The 19,023-nt window shown below is 41.6% G+C and overlaps 2 protein-coding genes across 2 annotated transcripts; one reads left to right on the top strand and one right to left on the bottom strand.

Moving 5' to 3' along the window:
• The first annotated feature begins 8,718 nt into the window (after positions 1 to 8,718).
• Positions 8,719 to 13,313, top strand: cilp (cartilage intermediate layer protein, nucleotide pyrophosphohydrolase). The gene is made up of 8 exons (XM_061068856.1): positions 8,719 to 8,782; positions 9,194 to 9,253; positions 9,397 to 9,666; positions 9,752 to 9,931; positions 10,044 to 10,349; positions 10,448 to 10,556; positions 10,667 to 10,815; positions 10,954 to 13,313. The coding sequence occupies exons 1-8, from the start codon at positions 8,719 to 8,721 to the stop codon at positions 13,311 to 13,313; spliced, it is 3,498 nt and encodes a 1,165-aa protein (XP_060924839.1).
• Positions 13,314 to 13,633: 320 nt separating this feature from the next.
• On the bottom strand, positions 13,634 to 18,469 carry eif3jb (eukaryotic translation initiation factor 3, subunit Jb). The gene is made up of 8 exons (XM_061067788.1): positions 18,398 to 18,469; positions 18,157 to 18,245; positions 16,614 to 16,665; positions 16,412 to 16,518; positions 16,226 to 16,322; positions 15,379 to 15,552; positions 15,205 to 15,278; positions 13,634 to 14,846 (listed from the first exon to the last, which is right to left on the bottom strand). Exons 1-8 carry the CDS (start codon positions 18,408 to 18,410, stop codon positions 14,718 to 14,720), a joined length of 735 nt encoding a protein of 244 aa, XP_060923771.1. The 5' UTR covers positions 18,411 to 18,469; the 3' UTR covers positions 13,634 to 14,717.
• Between the last annotated feature and the right edge of the window lie 554 nt (positions 18,470 to 19,023).

Raw genomic sequence — 19,023 nt, 5'->3', positions numbered from 1 at the left:
GGCCGGCACAGAGGTGGGAGTGGATGGGAGCCGGACATCCAGCTGGAGAGAGAGTTTAAACTGCTGCTTCTCCACTGACTATAACAACGCCGCAATCATACACTTAAAAAATGCAATACAAACCGGAAGTATTCCAAGTATTCAGAATACGTTACTCAGATTAGTTAATGTAATGGAATACGTTACAGATTACATTTTTGGGCATGTATTCTGTATTCTGTAACGGAATACGTTTTGAAAGTATCCTTCCCAACACTGACCGTAGGAGTGAATGTGTCTGGCTGTTTGTCTCTTGGCCCTGTAGTACGCTGGCAAACTGCTCAGCGTGCACCACCCTGCCCAGTTAGTTGGGACTGGCCCCAGTTCCCCAGAAGGCATGAAGTGGAAAATGTAATGGATGGAGACAAACAATACATTCTCTTATCTGAGGTAATGTTTTCAGGATCACACATGTGTAATTCCATCATTTTGCGAGTGGCAGGAACTGCTCTCGTCTGTGGCTGATGCAATTTATTTTTTCTGTAAACAAGACAAACATTAGATCTCACTCACACTGGAACACATGTTGTTTTCCCCTCAGAGATGCAGCATTGAAAGAGGAGAAGAGGTCTGAATCCTTGTTTACACACCAGAGAAGAGATGTTCATTACAACACGAGGAAACTCAGACCCTGGAAGAGAGGTGGAGCTGAACAGATTGTTCATGCAGAGTTTTGAGAGGGTGTTTTTTGAATGTGCTTCTCTCAGCATTCACAGGCAGCATCATCCTGTCTTTCTTTTCTGGATGTGAACCGAACTTTCAGCCGGAGTGAGTCATGTGATCGAGGGAATAGCTCCTTGTGCAACACATCTCTCTCCATTCTCCTGTTCAGCTGCAGATGAATGAAGTCAGATTTTTAAAACCACTCGTATCCTCATAAAAACGTGTGCATTTCTGCCAGCTGCCTCTAGTTTCCTGTTCTTTATGTATCCAGGGACAGAAAGTATGAATCAATTATTATCTTCACATAGATAATTGTACTTCATGTTCTACAGTTCTTTCTCTTTTTATTCTTGCTCCGTATTATGTTATTCATTTTAAATGTTTGCCTCTGCTAACAAAAAGAACCCATTGTGTTTGGCTCCAACATATATCTTCATCCAATACTTATATTTTACTGATTCTTTTCTTTTTTCTATCTATTTTTCCAATAGTTGAGCAAAAACAGTAATACATTTGTAATATTTAAATGTTGTTTTTTGGATTTGGCTTGTTCATTTGTAAATACTGTGTTAAAGTGAGTAAAGTACAAACTGTAATCACATGTGATACTCTCTTCATCATTTGATCACATCAGATTAGATCAGACTGATGATGACAGAATGACTTGAAGCTGATTGGCTCTTGTCCTGAACGCACGTGCTGTACATGTGTTTTAAATAAAAGGTATTTCTTTGTTCTTCCTTTAGCACAAACATCTCAGAAACAATACACAACAAAAACAGAACCGAGGTCTGTAACAAGCAGCGACATCATCAGTTATATGTTGAGCAATGAGGTGAAACGTGGGGTTTTTAAAACTTTGCAACAGATTAGCTTTCCCCTCATGAATTTAAAAAAAAGGTAAAGCCATTTTTCTGTGTCTACACTCATTTGATTTGCATGCATGAATCTGACATGTCCAATTGAACTTGCGTAAATTTAGCTTTACAATGAGGTTTTTTTAAATGAGAATTCTCCTCCTCCAGATCCTCAGGACCGGGGTCTCTGGAGGTCTCCAAACAGTGTCCAGGAAGAAAATGGACGACCCTGTTGATCACATATCATCTGTCTTCCAGGTCAACCGCACATGTTTCCAATCTAGCCCTTAATTCTGCATGTCTTCATGCTTTACTGAGCCGGAGTCGGCCAGAAAACACGAAGGAGAAGCGGTAACCTTTACATGTGCTCTCCATATTGTGTCAGCAGAAAAACACATGTCCTCTCCCCCTGCTTGTTCCAGGTTAACAGATCTTTACAGTCGTGTAAGAGGAAATAGGTTTGTACTGTGGTCATGTGTGGTATACAGATAATGGCAGGCATCATGAAGAGAATAGCCTTTTTCCTACTTTAGCCACTTTTCTCTTTTGTTCAAGTGAAAACGCTGCCATGAGGGAGTCATTAGTGGGGTCACAAGAGTTCAATAGAGGCATTAAGCATAGACTTCACAAGCATCCACAGTATTTGTGTTTTATAACTATAAATCTTTTCTAATTCAAAGTTCTTCAGGCCTCTTTGACTTTCTACAGATTGACCAAAAAATGTGTTCATGTTAACAGACTTGCAAACAAACAGGTTTTCAGGTGAACATGTGAAGCTGCTGTTTCCCTCACTCCCTTCAGTATCATGCAGTTCTCAGGCTGAAATATTTTAATCATCAGCTGTTGAAGATCAGTCTGTTTTCCCTAACCCTGTTTCTGCTGCATAGTTTCCTATGTGATGCTTTTTTTAAATTAGCACCCTTATCACAGACACAAAATGTTCCCCATGTTTTCCCTTTAATCTCCAATAACATTTCCTCCATTGAGACACAGACACAACTGATTTTGTTTTATTGGATTTAGACCATGAGTAATGTCGCCCAACCTAATAATAAAAAGGTGCTGTAATAAACACAGACTGTGTTCTACACAGTAAGTGCTACTTTGATCCAGACCAAACCCTGTTTGTAGACAATATAAATGTAACTATTAAAACAGGGATTAAAGGAAGACACATCATTTACTGTTGCCAAGAGGAAACATATAATAAGGTAAAAGCTTTTTTGAGTTCAAAGCGTTTATTGCTTCAATTTAAAAGAATGCAGCTCTCTGCTGGTTTCAGTTAAATGCAAGGAAAAACAACAAACCTCCTCCAATGAGGTTATGTTTTCATCTGTCTTTGTTTGTTTGTTCGCAGGATTAAACAATAACGACTCAAACTATTTACATCTAATTATGTGGAGGGGTGTGACCCAAGGTTATTGGTTTGACCAGTATTTGTGCAACCGGTTACTAATTTTCAACGTTTATCTGGGACTGTGAGTGTTGTTTTAAATGACTTTGGACCCGTGGAGCTGAGGATCAGGCAGAACAGTGTGTCTGTGCTGGTGGCAGATGGTTCGACAGATTTTACTCCCGAAGCTGAGACAGAGACCGAGCTTTTTGAAATGTTTCTCCACAACAGACCAGGACAGAGAGGAGGCAGAGGTTAGACAGGGAGCAGTGGTGGTGGTGGGGGGGGTCCCTGTTAATGACTCTACCAGTGAAACTATGCAGAACCTCTGCTACTGTCATTAGGGGCCCGGCATCGCACAGAGGGAGAGAGCCCACTTCACTTTCTCTACGTCCTCACAGAGAAAAAGTGGCTCAGATTCGAGGAAATTGTCATGATTTTGAAAAGTCAACACATTTGACTTTTGAGGAAGGACGTCGTCTTCCAGGGAACAAGAATCACGTCTCTGATGAAAACCTCAACAGTAGATTTCCTCATTGAGGATGAAATTGGTTTGGACAGAGAGCCTCATTAAAACAACCTCAGGAGCTGCTCTGGTCATTAAGATTAGACTAAGATAACTGAGACAGCCTCATTCAATACAGCTCGTTGTCACTATCGGGTTTAAACCTGTTGGATCCAGCTCAGTTGAACATTAGTACTGTTGATCTTGGGTTGAATGCAGTGGTGGGAGAATTATTCAAATGATTTACTCAAGTAATTGAAGTAGTACAACAGTGTAGAGATACTGCATTACATAATTAATGTCATGCATTTAACATACTGTAAAAAATAAAAGAGTAACTGGTACCAAAATTATACTTGAAACACCTACATAATATAATATTATTTTGTGTTTGTTTGTTTGTTTTAGTTGTTTGTTCCTGGTACTAAAAAGAATAATTTGATTATATCTTGTATTATCTCTCAAAATTACCAAAAAGACAGTAGTAACTAAAATTACCAAATAAATGTAATGGAGTAAAAAAACTATATTTATATCGAACTACAAAGTAGAAGACAATGGAAACAAGTAAATGTACTTTTTGTGATTATAAGAGTTTGTCATACAGATTAACATATTGAGTTATGTCTATAAAACATAAGCTATAGCTGATATAAACAGAAAACTAACAATGTTTGCATAACGCATTTGAATAATAAATGAAAAACAGTGTCTGGCAGAGAAATTAACAAAAAACATCGAACCTTTGTTTGTGCTGCGAAAATGAACTTTGTCTGAACTGTGATTTTTGTAGTCAACATGAGCTGTGAGGTGTTGTATCAGATCTGGTGTTCGCAACACAACATATATATGTTGTCAGTATTCACATCTGTATGGAAACTTTTTTTTTAATTGCTTTATATCCATGTGGGAAATGCAAGAAACTATAGGTGTTGGATAGATTTCTTCAGATGTAAAAAATACTCTAACAGGGTAGAAAGTAGCAGAAAATGCAAATAGTCAAGTTCCTAAAAACTGCAGTTTCTAACAGGCCTTGAATAAGTGCACATCCATCACTATAAAATAAAGCTGCAGCCGAGTGATTAAGGACTAAAATGAAACACATAATTAAACTAAACATAAAAAACTAAGTAATGAAACAACTTTCTGATTGTCATATAAAATCTGCCATTTATTTTGTGTTGATGACAGATGTTGCCATACAGGTTGAATAACTGCCAGCCCAACGACAGAAAACGTCCTGTATGACAGTAAATCATACAGAAAAGAGGAAACTAATTAAAATCGTCCATTCCATAAAAAGTCCAGCTTGACGGAGCTGCACAGATTTTGCCCAACATGATTTATCTGTCTGGAATCCAGTAACAGGCTGTTGTTTGGCAGAACATAAAACTGTGTCTTCTCCTGTTGCCAAGAGACCAAACTTTGTGTATTTGTGTTTGTGTGTCCAACCTCGCCTCATCCTCGCTTCTTTCATATCCTTCCTTGTCTCACTTTTCCACATCATTACCCGCAACCGCTGTCGTCCCTTTTTTTACAAAGTCATTTGACGACCTGGAACGTGTCATAAAGTTGTCCTCACTGAACGTCTTGTAAAAGTTGGAAAAAGACATCATTACAGAAAGCTACTGACAGAGCCTGACATCAGGAGTCCGTGCAATGTACACAGGCTAGTGGGGAAATCATTATCTTTTCGGTAAATGCTAGATATATTTAAGCCATTTTAGCTTTTCTCCCAAGATAAGATAATATATGATAAGATAAGATAAGATCAAATTAGATCAAATAAGATAAACCTTATTAATCTCGAAGTAAAGTCTTGACGGTGCCTAAGTGAAATGATAACAGAAATAATATAACACGAGACAGTGAACTAATACTAAACTTAAGTGCCAATAGAAGGTATAACAATGATAATAAGAGTTAGTAATATAGAAGAAATATTACACATGACATTGAAAATAATATGATGCTACACGTAGTAATATTGCACGTGAATAATTTTTAATTTCACAAAGAAATCACTTGGAAAAAGTCAATTTTTCTGAGGATGTTAAAAGCTGCTGTTAGTTTTGTTTGAGGCGAGACGTCTGAACCAAAGTCTGTGAAACTCAAATGAAATAATTTATAGTCTCATATCTTACAGACCAACAGGTAGTATTGTTTTTGGTTCTTCTTTCTCCTGGTTTCCATTTCCTCACCTCTGCTCAGCAAGAAAAACAATAATTGGTGGGAGACAAACATGAAGGGAGGTTGTTGAACGTGACGGACTCGTCTTCTGACCCTGTTTCGGCTCAGGTTGCTTCCTCCCAGTCATAGGAAGCATCTACCCATTACGAGGACAATTTAAGGTGTGCAGCCACAGATTGACCTTGATTCAAAGCTAAGTTTCCCGCTGAGACAAAGTAATTTTGTCCTCTCACCTCGTCTGAGACCTTAAAGACGTCTGGAAGGACGGAGGTGCAGCAGCAGGTTCTTATCCTCCCTCCTGGGTGTTCTTTGCCTTGTAATTGTCACGATGAGGTCAACTACTGAATGTTGTGTGAAAAAATAACAGATACTGAGGATTACAGGATCTCTAACAGACCTGACCAACACGCGTGTATTCTGAGAATCTGCCCGACGTCTTCAGATTCTTTCTCTTCGGACCAAATTCCCCACACTCATCAGGATCCATGAGTTGTTCCCTGGGAAAACGAAGAAAATGTTGAAAAGTTAAAATCTTGCATAGTTAAAGGATGTAGAACTAAATTTGTTCATCTGGCCCCTGATTTGGATCAGAAGGTTCTTCTGTGACCCAAACCTTCCACCAAGTTTCAATGTTTTTGTGTAATCTTGCTCAAAAACAAACAAACAAGACAACAAACAAATGGACAGGGGTGAAAACAGCCTCCTCTGCAGAGGTAAAGAAAGAGGCCACATGTTGAGATAAACTCTGAGAATCATCACTTCTTTAACAACAGTTGTGTTTGCTATTTATGTCCAAACCACCGTGTCTTTTTGTCTAATTGTTTTGATCAAATCCTATGTAGTTTCATTGTGTGTGTGCACTATAGAGATGCACTGAAATGAATTACTTGGCTGTGCAATCAATGCTTTACAGAATCTTTCAGCTCATTGTTTCAGTTTGTCCAGCCTGCGACTTGACTGTTTTGGTTCACACTTTGTCACCTTATCCAGCTGCTTTCAGTAAAGAGGCAAGAAGTAAAGCAGCTGTAAAAACAAGCACGCAAAGTCAGCAACTTGGTAATGACCATAGTGATGTTTTCAGCTTTTAGAAGAGCCACATACTTCACTGAGGAGGGAGCAAGAGAAATATTGAATTTACATTCACAAGGCCAGAAATACACAGTTAAAGTTGATTATGTTGCTCTGTATTTGTATGATTGACCCTATGGTACCACTGAAACAAGATCAGCTTATTGCCCTTTTGACCTAATGTTCATTCTTTTTAAGTCAAAATTACATCAACATGAGTTTCTGTTTCAAATATTATAATCTACTCAACGATCTGCCTGTGTCAAAATTACATTGTGTGAATGCAGATCTAAAATGAAAAGGCCTCTAGTCAAACAGTTGTGTAACTGTAACTGGCCTGTTTGCATTGTGTAACACGATGCAGAGTCGTAGCTGCACATTATGTATAAAACAGGAGCAGCCTGGACGTCTATTTAAAACCGCATCACATTCAGTTTGAATGTTTTCAAATGTTTTCTGAATTTGAATAAATCGCTTCTGCAGATAGTTTTTACTGGATGCCACAAATGTCAACATGAATAAGAAAAAATCATGAATGAAAGAATTACTGTAAATGTCCACTGACTCCTGTGCTTCAAGTCTAATATGTGTTCAACGGGGTTTTATCCAACACACATTCGAAAGCTAATGTGCAGTATTAGGATCTCATACAGATCTCGTTCTGATTGTTCTGCACAGTCGTGAAACAGAAACATTCAGGCTGAGGAGACAAATGGCCTGTTAGACTCAATCAGCATTGATCTTCAACACAGGGGGTCGATTTATTAACACAACGCATTTGTTAGCCAGCACCCCCCCTCCCGACTGTCCCTCTTTCATACGTAGCACTATTTAATAAACCATTGCGTGTCAAGAGCGTACAATGGAGGTGATAAATTGTATGGATAATAGTGTAATCAAAAGACACCTTGGCTGACTGCCGAGAGGGGAGGTGGGAGAGGCAGGGGCGCTGGAGGCAGAGACGTATAAAAGAGACAGTGAAGGAGTGTGTTGGACCAGAGTGAGAGAAGAGAGCAGGAAGAGGGGAGCCAAAAAAGAAAATAACAGGATATTGAGCTCAAGAAGGTAAGGGAAAAAAAAGATTATTAAAAAAGTTTGTCTCGGCTCAACTGTACTTTTTATATTGGCAGAAAATATCCCATTCTAAATGCAGCTGGATTGGTCTTGTATGTACGACTAAGAGCATCAGTAAAAACTTCTATGTTACAGTTTATTCTCATTTTAGTGTCTTTTATTTCAATATTGACATTTGTAATTGGAATCATTGTCAACCTATTTAAACAATCTATTCTAACACATGTGGCTCCTCCTGATCAAATTTAATGTTTTAATTATTTCATAAATGTATATATCAATATTTTCAGTGACAAATGATTATGTGGTGAAAAGAATTGCCAGTGTGCAAATGCAAACTGTGAGTGTGTGTGTGTGTGTGTGTGTGTGTGTGTGTGTGTGTGTGTGTGTGTGTGTGTGTGTGTGTGTGTGTGTGTGTGTGTGTGTGTGTGTGTGTGTGTGTGTGTGTGTGTGTGTGTGTGTGTGTGTGTGTCTATGCGTGGGTGTTTGGATTGTGTTGCCAGTGTTTCGTCAGTGGATGCAGAAATGTTTGAGTGCTCCCCTGACAGATGCTGATGGATAACACAGATGTGTAATCTGAGTGGGGGACTCTGTCCAGCCATGTTTTTTCATCCTAAAACCGAAAAGAGAAAAAGCATGGAATGAATCCTTAAAGACCCATTTTTCAGTTTGTTCTATTGACTTTATTCAAGTTTAACGCAAACTCAATTGAAGTATATATTTTTGTTTAACTTCCTCATATCCAGGGGGTTTTCATTTGTTTCTGGTGTTTCCTCACATTCATCTGATCCTAATCTTCTCTTCCCAACAGGGGTCTCGTCCCAACAGGGGTCTCTGTTCGTGGACTCAGTCTTTTTTGAGCTCCTGGTGTGAAACGCACAAACCCGAGGTGAAAGTTCAAAGGTCAGAGGTGACGACAGAGAGTGAAAATGTCACTGAAGCCTCTTCTTCTCATCTTGGGAATCACTGCAGCCACTGTTGTTACTGCTCAAGGTGGGTCTCTCACAAAGTCGCTGATATTTCAGTTTTTCAGTCATGTCAGTGGCAACTCAGCCCCACTGGAAAACATATTTTAAATAACAGTTAGATGGAGACATGCTTACACAACAAAACACAAATTTACGATTTACAACACAATGAGACAGGAGACAAGGTAATAACACAGACTAATAACAACTCTGCACAGAAATATTTATAGGTCCAGGGTGTAAGATTTAGGTGAAAGGGATATATTGGCAGAAATTGAATATAAAATAACCCTAGTAATGTTTTCACTAGTGTTTTATCTAAATTCTATGAATGAGCCGTTTATATATAAATACTTTATAGTAAAATCAGGAATGGGTCATCTCTCACAAATAAGGCATTAAATTGGGATTTGAAATCTTGATTTGTCTGTTGCAGGACCATGGAGAAAGGACAACAGGGAGTCTGGCCCTACTGTCTACCAATCTGAGGGTAAGGGTCGTTCTACAATTCTAAACAAAATATATTTTAAAGTGTACAAGGCCCTTTTGATTGTTAAGCCACGTTCCTGTCCCTAAATATACTGAACTCACTAAGTATGAGCTGCTACTCAGAGCCATATTTATTTCTACATTCTTTAGAAAACTACGAGTGGACCACATGGTTCAACGTTGATCACCCCGGAGGTCGTGGAGACTACGAGCAGCTGGAGGCCATTCGCTTCTATTACCGTGCACGAGTGTGTGAGAAACCACGGGCAATTGAGGCCAGAACCACTGAATGGGTCTCAGCCCGTGACACTGGGGAGACGGTCCATGCAGACCCGACTGTGGGATTCTGGTGCCTCAACGAGGAGCAAGGTCCCGAACGCAACTGCTCCAACTATGCAGTCCGCTTCCTCTGTCCTAAAGGTTTGTTCTTGAACCACCTTTAAGATTCATTCAAATATCAAAATTTGGGCACGTTTGAGGACTATTTTTACTCAATTTCCAACAGACATCAGTGTGAACACTCAGGGTACCTGGGGCCCTTGGTCAGACTGGAGCCCTTGCCCGGCCGCCTGTGGTGAAGTGAGGGTCCAACTACGCTACAGAAACTGCCAGTCTCACTCTATGCCTTGCAGTGGCGCTAAAATGGAAGAGAAAATATGCAATGGACCTGAGTGCCCAAAGACAGGTGATGTGTCATCATTAGGTTGAAGTAATTCCTCTGCAATCTGATTCTTGAATAAGCAGAACTACATTTAATCTGTGACGCATTAAAGTTTGTATTTTGTTCTACTGCTTAGATTGCTCCCTGCAGTGTGTGGTGGGGAAGGTGAATGCTGAGTGTGACGCATGCATGTGTGAAGAGCACATCCTGCTGGGTTCAGTACGTGGGGCTGGGGGTCTCATCGCTGAAGGAGCTACGATCCTTCGCAATGGAAAGCTCCTCACCCTAACCGACCACAACGGACATTTCCGCATCCCCGGTGTCTGCCCTGATGGCAACACCACACTGACGGTCAGCCTGCAGGGTCACGTCGCCCAAAACATTGTTGTGCCATACAGCTCTGAACGCACTTCTGTCCTCAGTATCCAGCTGAAAAGAATAGGTACAATCCATGTCTCTGGATTACAGTTTACATTACCTGCTGCAGCTATATCAGATTAACACATGACAAATAACTTGATTTCATCTACAATTTGGCAGAGAAACTTCATGTGTTGAGCAAACCCGACAACAAGGCCAGGAGGCAGGGACAAACTGCTGCCTTCTGCTGCAAGGTGGCGGGAACCCCCCAGCCAGACAAGTACCAATGGTATGATTTGTCATATTTGTCGCTGATCAACTCCAGACTCCCGCAGATATAAGATATATTTCATGCCTTTCCTTCTGCTGTCTGTCTTTGCTTGTGTGTGACACAAACAGGTTCCATAACGACAGTCTCCTGGAGAGGCAGACTGGGAGCACCTTGGTCCTAAAGGATCTGCATCTTGAGCAGACTGGGGAGTACTACTGCCGAGCAAGTGGTCCATCTGGGGCTATCAAGACCAAACCAGCTACGCTCAAGGTCCTAGGTGTGTTGCAAATTAATAAATAAACATAGTAAATATACAATAATGTGAATAAAATACTATATCACTGAATATACTGTATTTTAGATAACAGAATGATCAAACTAAATCCCAGTTTTTGTGTCTGTATCTCAAACACAGGTCGAAATGAGCATTCATGTAACCCCAAGCCTCAATCCCACCACATCCGTCTTCCACATGACTGCTACCAAAACAGCACAGACTCATTATATTACGATGTGGGCAAGTGCCCTTCAAATACATGTTCTGGAAAGCTGGACAATGGCATCAGGTGCAAAGACAAAGTGGCTTACTGCTGTGGGGTGGAAAATATGGAGAAGAGGCAGATTACATGCCAAGGTTACCAACTACCCACCATGGTGGTGACTGAGTGCAGCTGCCAGAAATGTGTGGAAACCAAGTCTATTGTGCACGGTCGGGCCATTGCGGCAGATAATGGTGAGCCAATGAGGTTTGGCCATATCTTTATGAATGGAGTCAGAATCAGCCGCACGGGTTACAAAGGTACCTTCTCCATCCAGGTCTCTCCAGACACAGAGAGGCTAGTCCTGACTTTTGTGGACAACATGCAGAAATTTGTCAACAGCACAAAGGTACTTCCATTTAACACCAAAGGAGGGGCTGTTTACCATGAGATCAAACTTCTTAGAAAAAAAGCGCCTGTCACCATCAGCTCAATAGAAACCAACACTTTGGAGCTTGGGGAGGCGGAGGGCCAAGAGGCAATGGTTCAGATCCAGATTCCACCCAATTCATTTTACAAGGAGAATGGAGAAGCCTTCACGGGGAATGTCAACGCTAGTATAACATTTCTCGACCCAAGAGACATCTCCACAGCTGCTGCAGCTCAAAGTGATCTCAATTTTGTAGGAAGTGAAGGAGATACCTTACCTCTGAGAACCTATGGTATGTTCTCAGTTGACTTCAGGGGTGAGGAAAACAATGAGCCCCTGAATGCTGGTGAGGTGAAAGTTTTCCTTGATTCTGCTCAGGTGAAGATGTCTGAGCACCTGAACACCATGAAGCTCTGGTCACTGAACCCTGATACCGGGATGTGGGAGGAGGAGGGAAGTCTGCAGGTGGAGAAGAAAAGAAGAGGCAAAAGGGAGGAGAGAACATTTTTGATAGGTAACATGGAGATCAGAGAGAGACGGCTGTTCAACCTGGATGTCCCAGAGAACCGCAGGTGTTACGTGAAAGTGAGGGCCTTCCGCAGTGATCGCTTCATGACCAGTGAGCAGGTGGAGGGAGTTGTGGTGAGTCTCATAAACATGGAGCCGACAGCTGGCTTCTCCTCGAACCCACGTGCCTGGGGACGGTTCGATAGTGTAATCACTGGCTCGAACGGGGCCTGTCTTCCTGCCTTCTGTGATGAACAAAAAGCTGATGCATACTCTGCCTATGTCATGGCCAATCTTGGAGGGGAGGAGCTGGAGGCTGTCCAGTCTGCTCCCAAACTCAATCCCAACCTCATTGGAGTGCCCCAACCTTACCTGGATAAACTGAACTACAGGCGGACCGACCACGAAGACCCACGAGTTAAGAAAACAGCTTTCAGCATCAACGTGGCAAAACCAGGTCCCAACGCAGCCGAGGAAGGCAACGGACCAGTGTACCAATTTGAGAAATTGAAAGACTGTGAGGAAGCTCCTTTCAGTGCAGCACACTTCCGTTTCTCAAGAGTGGAAGGAGACCGCTATGATTACAACACTGTGCCATTCAATGAAGACGACCCAATGAGCTGGACTGAGGACTACCTGAGCTGGTGGCCCAAGCCCATGGAATACAGGGCCTGCTATGTTAAGGTTAAAATCACCAGTCCACATGAGATCAATGTGCGGTCCCGCAACATGGGTGGCACCCATCCCAAGACAGTGGGCCAGCTGTACGGCCTCCGCGACACTCGCAGCATCCGGGACATGGACCAGAACACTGTCTCAGCTGTGTGCTTGGAGTTCAAATGCAGCGGGATGCTGTATGATCAGGAGCGTGTCGACCGAACCCTGGTGAAAGTGATCCCACAAGGAAGCTGTAAGAGAGACCTTGTCAACACAATGCTTCAGGAGTATCTGGTCAACCATCTGCCCCTTGCCGTCAACAATGACACAAATGAGTTCACTATGCTGGCGCCTCTTGACCCTCTGGGCCATAACTATGGAATTTATACAGTGACAGACCAGGATCCCCGCACAGCTAAAGAGATCGCACTTGGACGCTGCTTTGATGGCACCTCCGATGGCACGTCTCGCGTCATGAAGAGCAATGAGGGGGTGGCGCTGTCGTTCACCTGTGGAGATCGTGAGGTGACACGCCAGAATGCTTTCCAGTCCTTGCAGAGCTCTCAGGGTCAGACAGTGACAAGTGTGGTGAGAGGCGAAGGCAAGCAGAACCGGCGCCGGCAGAGAGCCAATGCACCTCGCAGCAGTCGTAGACGTAGCACCAGAAACCCCACAGGAAAACGAGCAGAGGCCAAAAACTGAACACTGAAGGTCAACATGGAGACCAAATGATTACCTCCAACAGATGGAGAACAGTGTGAACCTTCTGCTTTGATACATTTTTATATTGGTTTGTATTTTTTTTCCCACATAACTAAACAAATGGGCCTTGATTTTTTTGCTTCTCAAGACTCTTCTACATAATTTTTCTTAGATTTTCAACTGTACTGTGGTAAATATTTACTTGAAACTGTAAATAGAGTATTTATTACATGTGCCTTATAAAACAGCAATCAGTGAGCTGTTGTGTTAATACATGTAAGATTCTTGCAGTTAGATTATAAACAAAGACAGAAAACAACTTGTCCTTTTGACCAGTGGTTTATTAAATTAGATGCTTATAAAACACTGCAGATGCTGTATTTCCCATATTATCATTGTCATATTCCAATCGTCCATGTAACATTGAAACTGGTCAACTGTTAGAAAAGAACAGGAGAAATATGCCCCTTTCAACTAACTAGCCCATATGAAGACATGGTGGGGTGAAGCCCATAAGCCCCCGCTCCTCATCACACTTGATACAAGCCTGCAGAAGCAATGATTAGGAGACCAGTTGTAGAAAGTGAATCCACTTGCCTGATCTATACTTTTTCTGCATTAGTATAAATCAAATTAGTAAATTGCTTTTGTCATGCATGAAAAATACCTAGGCTCAAAATTTTAAAGGATATTCCAGAGATGTATCAAGAGAATGGCTGTGAAGTTTTAAAGTCACATTTATTATACTTGTTTATCCCTTTTATCTTACAATGAATGTCACGTGCTCTGTAAAATTACAACTATTACTTACATGTTGCATCGGTCTCAGAATCACCCACAATGCAACCTTTCTGGAGATAAAGATGAAGTATGTACTGACTAATTTTTCTGCATTTGGCAACCAAAGTTATAGATACTATATACTTTCCTGTAAGAGACCCATCCACAGGTAAGTGAGACCTATAATATATACATGACATTCTGGTTTAAGAATTTGCATAGAACCTTGTGTTTCTATGTCAGTACACTTATAACTGCAATACTGTATCTGCCATTTTGACAGGGGCAACATTCAATTCAAAAAAATGAGCCCTGCAAAACTCAGACAAAAGCAGTTACAATGTATTCTTCATTGTTGGAGCTGGGTCACCCAACAGATACTTAATTAATATGAGTGTGTGATTTGAGGCTGAATGAGACAGAGAAAAGGCAATTCCATATGTATGAACATAAAGAGTTGGTGAGACTGGGTGCTCCCTGGTATAGTCCCTCTGGTCATTGAAGCAAAATGGATGGGGCAACACATAGTTCAGATTTTCCAGGATGGCACTGGAAAGCATGAAAAGGTACAGCTGCGTGTCTGAGGGTGGGGAGAAGGAAAGGGCAGTAGTGATGGAGCCAGTGTCACATAAAGTCCTCGTAGTCTTGGGCGTAACCACCATCAAACGATGCATAGTCAAGGTCGTCTCTCAGCTGTGCTTTCAAGCCGCCTCCAGCTACCACCCCCTTCTTCTTCTTCTTTCCTTTGTTTTGCTGTAATGGCAAAAAAAAAAATAAACACTTTTAAAAAACACGTTAATGTTGAATTATTACATAATTGCAGCAAAAAAAAAGCCTTTCTAGTTTGATCTGAGAATTTAAGAATGAACAATGAAAAGAACTAAATTATTCATGTGTATTCAGCTGCTAATCGTATATGTTACTTGTTTCACTTGAATAAATAAATACTTTATAGCACTGTTGATTTAAATTCATTACATAAATCACATCAATTTTTAAGAAGAAACTTGATGAGCACATATCAAGTGACATTGCAAGGTGAACAGCTCCCCCTACTGAATATGAACAGATCTAAATTTATGTGTGAGAAAAAAGAGTTGCATCATCTTACTTTTTCTTGTTTCAGCTTTTCACTAAGTAGAGCTGACAGGGAATTACTGACTTTCTTCATGTCATCTACTTCCACTGTAAGAAGAAGAAAAATAAGTATTAGACGAACCTGCTTTGACAGAAATTGTGTCAATAATCAACAATGTTAAATGAAATCTAGTTATGGTGAACTTACATGAAATACAGAGTTCCCGAAACAATGAATCCAAGAAACTTGAATAATGCACAGATTTTTCAAATTGGGATATTTTTTCTCTCAACAATTTTTCAAATTCGGAGAAGTCTTCTTTGGAAGATGGACACATGGCATCGATCCCAGTGACACTGTTGGAAGTGCTGCTGCCGATACCTGCATAAAAAAAAAGAAAACATTAAAAGATAGTTCAATATTTCTTTATAGGGCACACAATTCTTAAAGAATTCTGTTTGTTACATTTACGCTTGGCTCATGGGATAGTTTTTTTTTTAAAACATAAAATATCAATATTAGTATTCATCGCAAATAACCAGTGCTTTAAACAAGATCGCGTGATTTCCGCAGCAGAGTTAATACATCACTTCCTGCCTCTGCCTGCTGCTCCACCTCTCACCTGAATAATGGAGGATGTGATGCTGGTGTGAACGTGTCTGTTGCAAAAACCTCCCAGTGTGTTGTGCATGTGTGATGAAGCCACGGATCAAGGCTGTAGCCAATTCTCTGGATTTTACCATTAGGTCATGCCTGAAAACTGCTATACTTCTCGCACACTTGATTTATTCCAACATTTCAAAACACGCCTTTCAATTTTTTTAATCAGTTTTATAGTGAGTCTGGTTCAATTGTAATGAAAACTGTCAGATGTTTTTTCAGAACACTTAGCATTATACTGTATACATTAATTATAAAAACTTATATTTACAGTGTAAACTTTACATTCAATTATAATTTTGTAATAAATAATAAAAATCCCTTCTATTATTATGGTTCAAACATTGAGGAGGGCAGATTATGTTTTGTTTTTCCTGGGCAGTGATCGTCTTACCAAAAGCATCTTTTGCTAGCTCCAAGTCTGCAGCTTCCTGTAATTTCATCACTCTTAGCTTCTCTTCGAGTTGTTCTTCGGAAGTAAGCTCTGCTTTCTGTAATGACAAATGCAAGTCAACATTAAAAGCGAGGGGACTACTATTTTATGTATTATACAGACATTTTTTAATGAAAGGGTCCTTACTTGATCCTCTAGCTCTTTCTCCAGCTGCTCCTGTTGTTTTTTCTTTAACCGATTTTCTTTCTCTTTGATTTTCTCAATCAACTTTTTCTTTTCAGAAACTTTAGTCTCTGAAAATAGAAATACACAAAAGGTAAATTTGCTGAGGCATGTGATTTAGCCATTGATTTAAATACAATCAATGCGGTTAAAATGAAATACATACCCGATTTTTTCGCCCCTCCATTTTTCTCCTCTTCATCATCATCCCAGTTGTCCTACGAATAAAAGGAGGTGGCATAATTATCATTTATAATGATTCTACACAGGCAATTTGTGGAAAAGCATGATGTCAAATAAAAGCATCACAAGTTTAAGAACCATTTGGATCACTATAGCTGCAATGTGAAATTTGTATTACATATTTTGATGTGCAAATATATGTACAGATCAATGAATTTCTACAGCTTTGATTATTTAACAGGGTAAAATGACTGATTGCTTTTAGATTTTTTAATGAGTGGCTTAATATAAGCCTTTCATATTGTGAGATACATTATTATTGGGAAGCATCAAGTGTAAGAATCGAATCTTATCTGACAAAGTGAATACTTGAAATGGTAAAACGGACAAAACTCTACAACACAGATACACATAATTCAATGAGCCAACCCAAGAGAGCTATTGTATTTTGGAACAGGGTCTAATTACAGCAATAACTCCACACAATCCACTTGAGGGATACAAACTCATTTCATTTGAACAATTAGCTGTGTTTGCTCCCGGTTGGCCACGAGCATCACATCCTGCCAGCTGAATCAAACCAGCTGTGGCTCGGAGGACACGAAATCATCACTTTCTTTATTTCTGCCTCCATATGGGACTGAACCCCCGAACAATTGAAGAGGCCTCTACCAGCACTTTCCCTGGGTCAATTCTCGGAGGTTTCTGGACAGGGACCGTGTCCACACTCAGCTGAAAACAACCTGTGACTTCCCCACCAGGTCAACAGCTGTCTCCCGTCACACAGGTGTTGTAACAAGGGGAAACTTCTAGGCCTCGTTCTTGGATCGGTTGAGTCATCAAACCCAGAGGAGGATTTCATCTGATTGCGGCATGAGATGGTTAGCAAGCTAAAGCCGCCTCATGGTAAAACAGGGAACTAAAGCTGTGGGACTCAAATGTCGATCTCATATGCTCACATAACCCAACTAGCTACAGGCAACTGGGAAATAACCAGCAACGTTAATTCAGTACTCCGAACCAATGAAGTTACCGACGCTGTCGTCGAGGTGGAAGCTAATTTAGCGCGCAAGCTAATGGGAGCTAGTGGGTTTGCTAGCTCAGTGGCCCGGGAGGAGGTTAGCTTTGAGATAGCTTATATTAATTTAGCCCGGCTGTCAAATGAGCTACATCACCGGCTGTCAGCTTCAGAATAAAAAAATGACGATGAGGAATCATTTTAAAACCACACCACTTTGCCTGTAGACTAACTCACACCGTGGTACATGTTCGATTCGAGCGCTAAACACCGAGTGTTAGCTCCCGTCGGCTTAGCTGGAGTTAGTCCAGGCTGGAGCCACATGACTTAGCCTAGCTAGCTAGTTAGCGCGCAGCTAACACAGGCTCGGGGGTTGACAGGCAGCCACAGACCGCGGAGAAGCATGGCACCAGAGCCGGGGCGGCAGAGCTCGGACCCGCCGCTAGCTCCACCTGAGTCCGACCGCCCGCTGGGACCGTGTGTGTGTTTGTTCGCCACGTTAGCTCACCTTAACATCTTCCTCTTCGTCTTCGCCTTCCCATTTGTCCACCACTGCCGCCTTTTGGATCTGCTCCTCCGGCTCGAAGGTGTCAGCGTCTGTAAGAACGACAACACGAGATTGGTTAGAACGATCCACATCTACCGAGAGACTTCGACAAGAACCCGGTGTCAGGGTGGTTAAACACGGGGGAGACGGAGTGACAGCGGCCGGTGAACCGACAGCTCTCCTCTCCAACTTAGTTTCTCACCCCAGTCCGCCATGTCGGCTGTGTTGGTCGTGTTTGCAGTGAGGGCAAGCTCAAGTGGTGGCAGCAGGAGCTCGTCGAGGCACTTCCGGTGTCATTAGAAGCTGCCACTGATATCTGCTGCCTGTGATGTCACCCTGTTTAAAAGCTGCTGCCTTTGATGTCACATGGTTTGGCCTCTGCCGTTGTTGTCCCACTGTTAGGAGGCAGCTGTCACTGGAAATCGCGGGCAACTGCCTTTTTATAAACCAGTGGCAGTTTCTGTTGCCACCGGAAGTGCCTCTACGAGCTGCCGCTGCCTCCGCTTGAGCTTGCTGTCTCTCTGTGTTTGACAGACTGTCGGTGGTGGAGTCAGTGCTGCAGCCCGCTGGCCACGTTCAGGAACAGCTCACACGTGCTAGACGGAGCTGTGGGATTATCTAATGTCCCCAGTGCCCCGGACTCCTGCCAGTAACAGGAGCCATAGCAGACACCACCGCTTCTCCATTTCACCACATATGATCAGGCCTGGTGTCACACAGCCCACACCATGTGTATACCATTTATTTATTAACAGGGAGGAGGCCAATGTTTGCCTTTTAATGTTTGCCTTTTACAAGTAGAAATGTCAGAATACTGTCTCATTATTC

Source organism: Limanda limanda, chromosome 3 (genome assembly GCF_963576545.1).
Source record: "Limanda limanda chromosome 3, fLimLim1.1, whole genome shotgun sequence".
Classification (NCBI taxonomy): Eukaryota; Metazoa; Chordata; class Actinopteri; order Pleuronectiformes; family Pleuronectidae; genus Limanda; species Limanda limanda.
This window is presented reverse-complemented; position numbering and strand designations above follow the sequence as displayed.